General features: G+C 46.8%; 1 protein-coding gene and 1 pseudogene across 1 annotated transcript; one reads left to right on the top strand and one right to left on the bottom strand.

Annotated features, from left to right (window-relative positions):
- Nucleotides 1–1,440: 1,440 nt before the first annotated feature.
- LOC101613979 (complement C1q and tumor necrosis factor-related protein 9) lies at nt 1,441–7,817 on the bottom strand. Its single transcript, XM_004670537.2, has 3 exons — nt 7,652–7,817; nt 4,173–4,235; nt 1,441–2,213 (listed from the first exon to the last, which is right to left on the bottom strand). The coding sequence occupies exons 1-3, from the start codon at nt 7,815–7,817 to the stop codon at nt 1,441–1,443; spliced, it is 1,002 nt and encodes a 333-aa protein (XP_004670594.1).
- Nucleotides 7,818–12,357: 4,540 nt separating this feature from the next.
- Nucleotides 12,358–12,611, top strand: LOC101613685 (annotated as a pseudogene).

Genomic DNA, 12,611 nt, shown 5'->3' with positions numbered 1-12,611 from the left:
GTATAGTCTCACTCTAGCATAGGCTGACCTGGAACTCAACCTGTAGCTCCAGGCTAGTCTCGAACTCAGAAGTGATGCTTGTACCTCTGCCTCCCCAGTGCTGGGATAAAGGGCGTGTGCTACCACGCCCAGCTGTTAATTTTTTTTTTTTAATGGGGGTGGTGGGGAGTAGAGAGATGACTTAGCCCTTAAGGCGCTTGCCTGCGAAGACAAAGGACCCAGGTTCGGTTCCTCAGGACCCACGTAAGCCAGATGCACAAGGTGGAGCGTGCATCTGGAGTGTGTGTGCAGCGGCTGAAGGCCCTGGCACACTCATTCTTTTTCTCTCAATGTCTCTCTCCTCAAAATAAATAAAAGTTTGAAAATATTTAGTTAGTTGAGAAAGAAAGCATGGCATAGGCTCAACCAGAGCCTTTTGTTGCTGCCAAGGAACTCCAGATGCATGAGCCACTTTGTACACCTGGCATTACAAGGACTGGGGATTCGAACCCTAGGCAAAACAGTACCTTTAGCCACTGAGCCATCTCCCCAGCCCCAAGAACTCTTATTACACACTGAAATGCTTCCAGGTTGTGCGTGTGTGTGTGTGTGTGAAAATAGAGCCCTGTGAGTTCTTGATGCTTACTTAGAGGACACCCAGTGACAGAACCTGTGAAAGGGTCCAACAGAGGACATGTGCAGTTGTATCAGGTCTCTCCAATGCATCTGTCTTTGCTAGAGAAGGTTCACATCAAGCACACTATGACTGTGTGTCAGTTAAGGTTATGTGTAACCACGTGAGTTATCCAAGCGTCTTCATCTATACTGACTTGTGAAAATATAACAACCTACACTATAAACAAGTGCAGACAGGATTTCCCCAAACCTCAATAGAACAGTGCAGCAATAAAAGGAGGTAGGGGAGGGTAGCTAGAAAGTTGTGAGCCTGGGACTTGAAAAGAAGGAATGTTAATGTGGACTTGGGAAGACCTGTTTTCCTTCTCTTCCTAAAAATGGCAGAAATAGAAACAAGTGACAAATCATAATATGTAATGTAAATCTGTAATGTGACACCATGCCTGTCTCCTTAGAGCTGTAACATGACACCATAATTCTCTTCCCACCAGAAACACACATGCAAGGGCAGCGTAACGGTGATAAATGTTGAGTTCACTGCAGCAACAGGCTGAAAGTACAGCTATGGTGGAGCACTTCCCTAGAGCACACAAAACCCTGGGCTCCACCTTAAGCACACAAAAAGCTATGACAACAAGCTGGACAACTGTTTATGATTTTACTCTTTAGAAGATTTTCAGTTACATAGAACCCATTACAAGAGAAGCTTTCCCATTCTTCCCTTTTTAGGATTATTTATATATACATATATACACATTATATATATATAAAATAATCAAAGGAACTGATGATACAGACTCGCTTCTTCAAGCTACAGCCTCTGTGTCATGAGCTGCTGAACAGGAGGAAGCCCGTGAACGTGGTGTCGTCGTCCTCATCAGCAAACAAGCCATTGAACCTCTCCCCTCCTGTCACCTGCATCCACAGCTCATCCCCAAGCTTCAGCGCCAGCACGATGCCCCCTGAGGCCTGGTCCTCAGAGCTCATATAACCATCCTTGGTATGAAGGATCTTTACCCCATTTTTGACCAAAGATACCTGCACATTTCTGGAGAAAACAGTGATGTGGTAGGTGAAATAATAGACACCAGCCACGTGGCAGGTGAATTTCCCTGTGGCCACGTTGTAGTGGTTGAATTCGTTGTACAGGATCTTATCGAATTGAATGGGCACATCCGGTGCCGGGAACTTGCTCAGCACTGTCAGCCCCACGGTGAATGCACTCTTGGGCAAGACCGGAGTCTCGCCGATTTTCCCTTTCTCTCCTCTGTCTCCTTTCCAGCCTCTCACTCCTCGGACTCCTGGCTCACCCTGGGGCCCTATGGGTCCAGCTTCTCCCCTGGGACCTGGCTTACCAATAGGGCCTATGGGGCCAGGTAAGCCCTGGGGGCCTGAAGGTCCAGCAGTGCCTCTTAGTCCTTCTGGACCACTGGGACCCACATCACCTTTATCCCCTTTCTGCCCCTGAGGGCCAGTCTCTCCTTGGGGCCCTTGCTCTCCCATGGGACCAAGAGATCCCTTTGGGCCGTGCTTCCCTGGGGGTCCTCTGGAGCCTGGGTCACCTTTGACTCCTTTTCCATCGACTCTTCCATCTGCTCCTAAATAGAGGAAGAGAAGGAAGAGGTGGTTGATGGAACATTGCCTCATGAAAAAATATTGGCTTTTCTGTTACTAAGCATTTAGCTAGGAAAAAGCAGTGCCTCATCTAAGAGCTGATCAGGGTATAAAAGGCCACAAATTCCCAAATGCACACAAATCTCCTTTTGCTTCTGCTTCCTGAGTGAACGGCAGCACTCATGTGAGCAATGACAACTATCACTTAAGTCTCCCGTTTTGACCCAGAAACAAGGCCAGCCCTTGACAGAAGCACTATTCAGGGCAGGGAAGGGAGACAGACACACAGCAACACAAGCTGCTAGGGAAACAGACCTTCAGCCCTGAGGAAGTGACAGCTCCTCAAGAACTGGACACAAAGTCTTCAGTGTAGCATGCATTCCTCCCTACTGTTCGGCCCTAGCTTGCCTTTTCCACTGCGCTTGTCCTCAGTCTAATGAACACTCAGTGCTTCCTCCGCCCAGATAGGAGAGCAGTGATGCTTATGAGTATAGACGCTGAACTTATATTCCAGGTCAGCATGCCGTCTCCACTCCTGCACACATGGACGTACCACACAGTCAGCTACTGAGACTCCATCACCTCTGCTCCCTCGTCTGTGGAGCTGGAGCATTATTGCTGTTTGGCTTGCAGGACCCTTGCATTCACATGAACCATCTTACAATGATGCCCAGGGCAGGGTACACATACATGACTTTATGATCATCTCTCTCCCATTCGTTGTTGATGGATTTTTGTTTTGCTTTGTTTTGTTCATTTGTCTGTTTTTGTTTTTCAGGGTAGGGTTTCGCTCTAGCCCAGGCTGACCTGGAATTCACTATGTAGTCTCAGGGTGGCCTTGAACTCACAGTGATCCACCTACCTCTGCCTCCCAAGTCCTGGGATTAAAGGCGTGCATCGCCAAGCTCACCTGGGAGGATCTTCCCTACCTTTTAGAGCCAATTCATTTGTCAAGCACCAGCCACTGGGTTACATAACTACATTCCAGGGTCCAACTCAAGTGCCACGTCCCTGGAATAGGCCATTTGTACTGAGTTCGGGCAGAGCCCCCCCCCCACCGAGTCAGAAGTCAGCACTCAGTGCCCCAAGTCCATCCTCTCACTTGACTTTACAGAGCCTACAAGCTCAAAATGTCTCATATGATTAAATCAGCAAAAATTATAGCCCAGCTGGGTTTAGTGGTACAGACCTGACATGACAAATTACTCATGAGGTTAAGACAGGAGGAGGACAAGATCAGTGTTTGTCTGGGCTACCAGGTGAGTTCAAGGCCAGCCTGGGCAAATTAGTGATACCCTGTCACCAAATAAAAAGCACAAAAAATAAAAAAATAAAAAAGAGGACCTTTGGTTTAATCCCAGCTCTGGAAAAAAAAAATAAAAGCAATCTTCTGGGGCTGGAAGGATGGCTTAGCAGTTAAGGCACTTGTCTGCAAAGCCAAAGGACCCAGTTCGATTCCCTAGGACTCATGTTAGCCAGTTGCACAAGGGGGCACATGCATCCGGAGTTTGTTTGCAATGGCTAGAGGTCCTGGAGAGCCCATTCTCTCTCTCTCTCTTTCTCTGTCACCTAAATAAATAAATAAATAAAAATCAAACATGGGAAATATTTTTTAAAAAAGCAATACTCCATATGTGACGTGACATTAAGTTGAAATATCACTCCTTATGCCCCAACTTCCCCAGAACACAGCCATACTTATCTATGAAGCCATCGATAGCTGCCTCTTATTGCAACTGCAGACAGGGCACATGACCCTCAGGGCTGAAAGGATTTCCCATCCGGCCCTTTCCAGAGTCTGCTAGCTCCTACACTCCTCTGGAGCAATGGTGGCCTTGGGTGGTGGCTCATCCTTGGGAGCCTCAGACATGTTGGTCTTCAGCAGTGCTTCACAACTATGGTCAATTTCTCAGCAGGCCATCCAGGACCAATTCACTGCTGACCTCTTTCACCTTTCTCGCCACTCCTTCCATCCTTCCCTGGGCCCCCAGGATGTCCTGGTTCTCCTGAGTGCAAAGAAAAAAAAGCAGACAAGAGTTTAGCTTTCAGGCCTGGATTTCCTGGCCCTGAGTATCCAGGGGAGAGGGATGTGAGGGTGTGCCAGCCTGGCCCCTCCCTCCCAGCAGATCCTGTGGAGAAGGCAGCTGTGAGTGAGCAACTAAGGCGAGCTGTGTAGGATGAGTGAGTTATGAAATGAATTGGTGATGTCCTAAGCATTCAGTCGCAGGGTGCTCTTGGAGAACGTAGGAAAGCTGGCTGAGAAAGGGTGCGTCCTGGAAACACTGCAGGATGCACTTTAGTTTTCTGCAGGGCTGAGGACTCAGCGATGATCTGAAGCAGGTCACACCTTTAACCCCAGCACTCCAGGCACTGAGGACGAAGATGCTGTGAGCTTGAGGCCAGCCTGGGGCTACAGAGAGAATTGCAGGTCAGCCTGGACTAAAGTGTGACCCTAGCTGGTGTAAGACCAAAAAACAAAAAAAACAAAAGTGATCTAAGTTTGGGAGGAATTGGCCACCTCTAATTCTGTTCCTTTTACATCCATGTGGAGAGGGAAATGGAACAGAGTCCATTAAATGCCAGATAAATCTGATAACATGATTGCCAGGGATGGAAAAGAGGCTTCTGGAAGGAACCTTAGTACCTCAGAGTGAAATGAAGCTGTCTTGGGACCTTGAGGTTCTGATCACACACTAGTCTTGAGGATCCAAGTAGATCACCCTCAGTCTCACTGTTACTGTGTATCAGCAAGCTGAGCTGGAGACCCTACCTTGAAAAAAACCAAATAAGATTTAAAAAGTATATAAAACATATGGGCTGGAAAGATGGCTTAGTGGTTAAGGCACTTGCCTGCGAAGCCTAAGGCTCCATGTTTGGCTCTGCCGGTCCCGCGTAAGCCAGATGCACAAGGTGACACAAGTGTGCAAGGTCGCACAAGATGATGCATGTGTGTGACGTTCGACTGCAGTGGCTGGAGGCCCTGGGGTGCCAACTGTCTCTCTCTCTTTCTCGCTCGCTCTCTCGCTCTTGCTCTCTCATAAAAGTACAGAAAAGTTATATATATATATATACACATATACATACATAAACATACAAGCTAGAGACATGGTCAACACTTGCTTACAAAGCCTGACCATGTGGGTTCCGTTCCCCAGTACCTGCATAAAGCCAGATGCACAGAGTGATCCATGATGCGTCTGGCATGTGTTTGCAGTGGCACTAGGCTTTGGCATGCCCAATCTCTCTCTTCTCTCTCTCTCTCTCTCTATCTATCTATATATATATATATATATGTATTTTTTTTCACATATACATCTATATTGTCAATCACTATGGCCCGGGTGGGACATTTGCTTTTCTTAGGAATCAGATATCACTAGTAATTTAGATGGTGCTTTTGCTATCTGGACATGTCACAGGTCTAAGTCTGACTGTGACAGACTGGTGGATTTCCTGGAACTATAACTGACCAGGAAAGACCTCATGGAGCATATGTGCAGGGTCATGACTGGAAAGGAATAAGGCTGCCCCTTGTGACCCTCAGCCTCATCCAGCCCACTCAGAAAACCATTAAGACACTCAATGCCTTGAGCTGGGACATCTTAGAAATACCAATTTGTCTTTAAAGGTGTTCATCAAAGTTGGGTTTTTGTTTTGTTGTTGTTTTTTACCGTAGGGCCTCACTCTAGCCCACGCTGACCTGCAATTCACTACTTAGCCTTGGGGTGGCCCCAAACTCACAGTGATCCTCCTACCTCGGCCTCCCAAATGCTGGGATTAAAGTCATGTGCCACCATGCCTGGCTCAAAGTTTTCTTAAATTGACTTTTGTTGTTGTTTTGGTGGTACTTAGGATGGAACCCAGGGCCTGGAACATACTAATCAAGCCCTCTACCACTGAGTTATATTTCTTGCCCTTGTCTTTCTGAGACAGGGACTCACTATTTAGCTCAGAGTGGATTTGAACTCACTGTATAGCCCAGCCTAATATCAAATTCATAATCCTCCCACCTTACCCTCCCTAGTGCTGGGATTACAACTGCGCACCACCACACCTGCCTCCATGAAGGTTCAGTTTCCTCCTGCGCTCAGCTGAGTCACTCAGGTATGTCAGGTCCCAGGTATGTCACCTTATGGTTAGGACCAAAGCTCAGGACTGAAATCCCAGTGAAAACCAAATCTGTTGGTTGATGTGATGTAAACTAGCATATTTTCTGGTGTTTGCAAACCTCCCTCGAAGAGGCTGGATTCTTCCCTCAAATCCCAAAATGCTGGGACAGGTCCCGACATGGATCATTGACACAAGGTAGCAGCCATGTGCTGTTAGGTTTGTATCTCTGCCACTCTGTGCCACCTGCCTCACAGCAGGCAGCAGTAATTCTCACCTGACCTCCCATCATGCTCTTTGCCACACAGAGTGGAGCTCCTCCTTATCTGCTGGCTCACTTTCCATACTCAGTGACTGATAGTCAACTGTGGCCCAAAAATATGAGATGGAAAATTTCAGAGATAAGGAGCTTGTAAGTTGTATGTTGCATGTCATTCTGAGCAGCGTGAGGAAATTGCATGCTATCCCACTCTGTCCCATTAAAGATGTAAACCATCGCTTTGTCCAGTGTGCTCATGGTATATGCGCTCCCCTCCCGCTAGCCACTCTGCAGCCATCTCAGTGATAAATCTGACCATTGCATCGTCACAGCGCTTCGTTCCACTTCACGGTTGCAAAGTGAAAGAGGAGCGGTGCTTGCAATTTTATCACCGTACAGCGTAACGGCTATCCATTTTATTATTAATTATTATTATTATTTTTGTTTTTTGAGGTAGTTTCTCACCCTGGCCTAGGCTGCCCCAGAATTCAATATGTAGTCTCAGGGTGGCTTCGAACTTACGGCGATCCTCCTACCTCTGCCTCCCAAGTGCTGGGATTAAAGGCAAGCACCGCTACGCCCGGCTCATTTTATTATTGACTGTTATTAACCACTGTATCAAGCTTGTAAGTTAAACGTTATCATAGGTTATGTGTGCATGAGGAAGAGCATGGTATCTGTAGTGTTCTGTGCTATGTGGTTCAGACATGGCACAACGGCCTTAGAATACAGCACTGTGAACGCCGGACTGGACCATCAGGTAGATCCCTCAATTGGCTGTATGTGGCTGAAGATTCATCACACCCAGAGGGTACCACTGAGAATGCCCTGGGGTGCCAGAGATGGTGGCTAATGGTTATCCTCAGTGCGTGAGAAGAGGAGGAGAGCAGGCCTCGTCCTGCACCCGCCCGGCCCCAGCACTGCGTGGGGCACAGAGCAGGCCCCGGAGAAACGGCTGCTGAGCGGAGGGATAGGACTTAGTGGGCAAGTGGAGGAGCACGCAGGTAGCCAATGAATGGAAGAACAGTTAAATGGAAGGCTGCAGGTGGCGAATACCTGTGTCCCCTTTGTCACCCTTGGTGCCGTCTCTTCCATCTCTTCCAGGCAGGCCATTGTGACCTGGATTCCCAGGGATGCCAGGGTGCCCTTGCCGGCAAGTATCCTGTGAGCGCACGCTCTTCACATACGCTCCCACCGCCAGCAGGAGCCACCAGATCCTCATAGCCAGATGTCGGGGTCAGGACTGAAGGAGAGAAACTGAAACCAAAAGGAGCCTTCGTTGGGGGACACAGACGCAGCTGCCCTCTGCAGTGGGAAACGGACCCCACACCCGGCCTCGCAGGGCTGGATTTGTCAGAGTGGATGAGGGTACAGACCGCATAGCCTCGTGTGCTGATTACAATCAGTAGGACATTGCCACAAATTTGAATATATCCCACGATCATAGACTACTCTGGGCTATATAGCAAATATAATGTCTTTAAAAAATAAAATGTCTTAAAAATAATAAAAATAAAAAGAAGCCGGGGCTGGAGAGATGGCTTAGCGGTTAAGCGCTTGCCTGTGAAGCCAAAGGACCCCGGTTCGAGGCTCGGTTCCCCAGGTCCCACGTTAGCCAGATGCACAAGGGGGTGCACGCGTCTGGAGTTCGTTTGCAGAGGCTGGAAGCCCTGGCGCGCGCCCTCTCTCTCTCTCTCTCTCTCTCTCTCTCTCTCTCTCTCTCTCTCTCTGTCTTTCTCTCTGTGTCTGTCGTTCTCAAATAAATAAATAAATAAATAAATAATTAAAAAAAAAAAAAAAAAGAAGCCGGTCATGGTGGCGCATGCCTTTAATCCCAGCACTCGGGAGACAGAGAGGTAGGAGGATCTGCATGAGTTCGAGACCACCCTGAGACTACATAGTGAATTCCAGGTTAGCCTGGGCTAGAGAGAAACCCTACCTTGAAAAACAAACAAACTAAATAAATAAATAAATAGAAAGAAAAAGGAAAAAAGAAAGAAGGACATTCCCTTAGGAGGTTACATGTTACTGGGGACACTGTTTATTCATGTGTGTTTCAAAATAAGGTTTCCCTCTAGCCAGACTGACCTGGAACTTACTCTGTAGCCCCAGGCTGGTTCCAGGTTTACTCTGTGGCCTGGCTGGAAACAATTTTTTTCCCCTGTGGTTTTTGAGGTAGGGTTCACTCTAGCTCAGGCTGACCTGGAATTCATTCTGCATTCTCAGGCTGGCCTCGAACTCACAGTGATGCTTGTACCTCAGCCTCCCAAGTTCTGAGATTTAAAGGCATGGAAACACTTTTTTTTTTTTTTTTTTTAATGGTCAACAACAAATGTGGAAGCCACTCTTCAGGTCAGGAAGCTCTTAATTAATTGTTTCAATTTGGGAAGATAATTTTTTGAGTCAAAGAGAAGAGTTCTTATTTATCCTACAGAGCTGATATAAAGACCAAATTTGACCACAATGTACATGAAAAAGTCCACTGTAACAAGTAAATCATGGGGCTGGAGAGATTGGTCAGTGGTTAAGGAGTTTGCCTGCAAAGTCTAACGACCTGGATTTGGTTCCCTAGTACCCACGGAAAGTCAGATGCACGAAGTGATGCATGCATCTGGAGTTCCTTTGCAGTGGATGGAGGCTCTGAAGCACCCATACCCTGTCCCCTCTCGTGTGTGCTTGTCTGTTTGCAGGTAAGTAAATAAAATATTTGGAAAAAAGTAAATCAGACCTGGAGAGATGGCTCAGCAGTTAAGGCAAACACAAAATTGTCCTCTAATCAAGCAATAGTCCAACTGGGAACAGACCCAAAAGAACTGAAAGGAGAGACTTGAGCAAGCCTTTGTGTTCGTAGCAGCTTGTCCACAATGGCCAAGAGACAGAGGCAACCCAACAGTGGGTACACGGATACCCAAAATATACTATGTACGGTGGAATGTCGCTCAGTTTCAAACAGGAAAGACAGCCTAGGCTGGAATGATGCCCAGAGGCTAAAGGCACTTGCTTACAAAGACTGGTGGCCTAGGTTTGCATCCCCAGGTCCCATGTAAAGCCAGATATACAAAGTGGTGCATACGTCTGGAGTTCATTACCGTGGCAAGAGAGCCTAGTACACCTATCCTCCTCTCTCACTCTTTCCCTTCTCTATTTCTATTCTCTGTTCTGTGCTTGTCCTTGAAAATAATTACATAAGAAATATTTTAGAAAAAAGGAAGAAATTCTTAATTCATACTACAACATGAATGAACGTTGAGGTCACTGGGCTAAGCAACACAAACCAATACAAAAAGATCCTTCTGTGTGAGTCAGTTATCTGAGGTACTTAAGGTGGTCAAACCCATAGAGGAAGCAGGATGGTGGGTGTCAGGAGCTAAAGGGAGTGAGGAATGGGAAGTTACTGTCCAATGGGAAGATGAAAATATTCTGGAGATGGTTGGTGGTGATGGACATTGAATGATACTTACAATGGTTAAACTGGGGCTGGAGAGATGGCTTAATGGTTAAGGCATTTGCCTACGAAGCCAAAGGACCCAGGTTCAATTTCCCAGGACCCACGTAAGCCAGATGCACAAGGGGCACATGTGTCAAGTTCATTTGCAGTGGTTACAGGCTCTGGAATGCCCATTCTCTGTCTTTCTGTCTCTCTTCTATCTCTCTCATTCTGTGCTTGCAAGTAAATTAAAAAAAATTTTTTAAGTGGTTAAACTGGTAAGTTTTATTATATGTGTATACACATGTATGTGTGTGTGTGATTATATACATATATATACATTATATACATATACGTACATGTATATAATCACAATAAGAAAACATCAGGGGCTGGAGAGATGGCTTACTTGTTAAGGTACTTGCCTGAAAAGCCAAAGAACCCAGGTTCAACTCCCCAGGACTCACGTAAGCCAGGTGCACGGGGGGGGGGGGGGGGCAGGCGCATGCATCTGGAGTTTGTTTGCAGTGGCTGGAGGCCTTGGCATGGGCCCCTGTCTCCCTCTCTCAAATAAATAAAAATAAAATATTTATAAAAACATCGGGCTAACGGTGGTCATGCATACCTTTAATTCCAGCACTCAGGGGGCAGAGGTAGGAAGATCGCTGTGACTTCAAGGCCACTCTGATAGTGCATAGTGAATTCCAGGTCAGCCTGGGCTAGAGTGAAACTCTACCTCAAAAAACCAAACCACACCAAACAAAGCAAAATAAATAAATAAATAAAGAGTGGGCTGTGGTTCAATGATAGAAAAATCTCCTAGCATTCACAAAGTCCCAGGTTCCATCCTCAGCACCACAGAAAAAGAAAGAAAAAGGGAGGAAGGAAGAAAAAGAAGTGAGTGAGCTGGAAGCCTTGGCCCCTGCCGCTGCTAGTTTTCATAGTACCAGAAGGTGCTATGCAGACCGCTAAGGAAAAAAGCCACTAACTGTCTTAGCCAGCAGGGGGCGCTGCATGCCACACAACCCACCAGACAGGAAAGATGTGCCCTCTGGTCCAACAGTGGCATGAATGTTACGCAGGTAACTGACTGCTTTCTGATTGGATATAAGGGAGGGAATTCATGCCTGCTATACTCAAAAGCCTATGGATGGGGAGGTCACGGGTCTTAGGAGGGAAGCTACTATCATTGTTTGGCTAAATGGATATGTTGGGTCCATCAAACTTCTTTCTTAAATATTCATGTTTATGTCTATCAATTAGTGCCATGTTCAGCTTTGGTCAGAGAAGTGTCTTTCTGCATTGGACAGAGACTATGAGGAAGCTCAAAACTTGTCAAGGTGTTGAGAAGAAGTGACTATTGAGTGCACACAGCTAAGTGGATAAATCTATGTCACACCCTCCAAAGCTGAGGGAAAACTGCAGAAGATAAGGCTGGAGAGATGGCTTAGTGGTTAAGACACTTGTCTGCAAAGCCTAAGGACCCAGGTTCAATACCTAGTACACATGTAAGCCAGATGCACAAGGTGGCACAGGCATCTGAAGTGTGTTTGCAGTAGTTAGAGGCCCTGGCGCACCCATTCTCTATCTATCTCTTAAATAAATATATAAATAAATAGTACTAGAGAGATGGCTTAGAGGTTAAGGCACTTGCCTGCAAAGCCTAAGGACCCAGGTTTGATTCTCCAGGTCCCACGTAAGCCAGATGCACAAGGTGGCACATGCGTCTGGAGTTCGTTTGCATTGATTAGAGGCCCTGGCATGCACATTCTCTCTCTCTCTCTCTTTCTGTGTTTCTAGTAAATAAATAAAAATTTAAAAAAATTTAAAATAAATAAATAAAATTTTTTAAAAACTGCAGAAGAGAGGGCAGAGAATGTAGGGGCCGGAGGGTGGGGAGGAGTGCTATGGAGCACAGTCTCCTGGACATGACATGGCCATTGCACTTGTGAGTTCACACAGCCACCGATACCTACACAAGACCTTCAGAAGACTGGGCCAAGTCATTCCATCATGGATGGTGAGGGGCTCAAGACCCCCAGGGTGATTGGCAGTTAATGGTTACTAAGGAGGAGATATTTTCTTCAGTCATGCATCCCCTTGTTAAGGTGCCTGTGCTCTGGTAAAGAAACCCCTCTCAGTGTTTGGAGCTGGAGACGGTCCAGATGCTGGCAGAGCGGTGGCAAGGGTGAAGCCAGGTATGCCCGATCACCTGTGTGGGTGTCATTCACGGTTAGACGCTGACCAGCGGCCACCATGGAAGGCAGCGCGGCCTGGGCTTCGCATTCCTCTGGTTTTCTGCTTGATCTCTCTGTTCCATCCGTACAGAGACAAGATGCTCATGGTGACACGGCAACTGAGAGACCCTGACATAAGCCCTTGCTTGTCAGAATCTGATGCTTCTACCAGGTGTACAGATGAAAATAACTATGACAGGGGGAAATGTCCAGCTACTTCTTGAAGTACAAAAGCTGGAGATTCTGGAATTCTATCATAATCCAAAGAAGACAGAGTGGGGTGCAACCACCCATGCCCACAGCAGCAGAAAGAGATGAAATTTTGGGAGCCACGGGAAAGATGCCCTATTAA

This window comes from Jaculus jaculus, chromosome 7 (assembly GCF_020740685.1).
Source record: "Jaculus jaculus isolate mJacJac1 chromosome 7, mJacJac1.mat.Y.cur, whole genome shotgun sequence".
NCBI classification, from domain to species: Eukaryota; Metazoa; Chordata; class Mammalia; order Rodentia; family Dipodidae; genus Jaculus; species Jaculus jaculus.
The sequence above is the reverse complement of the archived record's forward strand: the minus strand, read 5'-3'. Positions and strand labels throughout refer to the sequence as shown.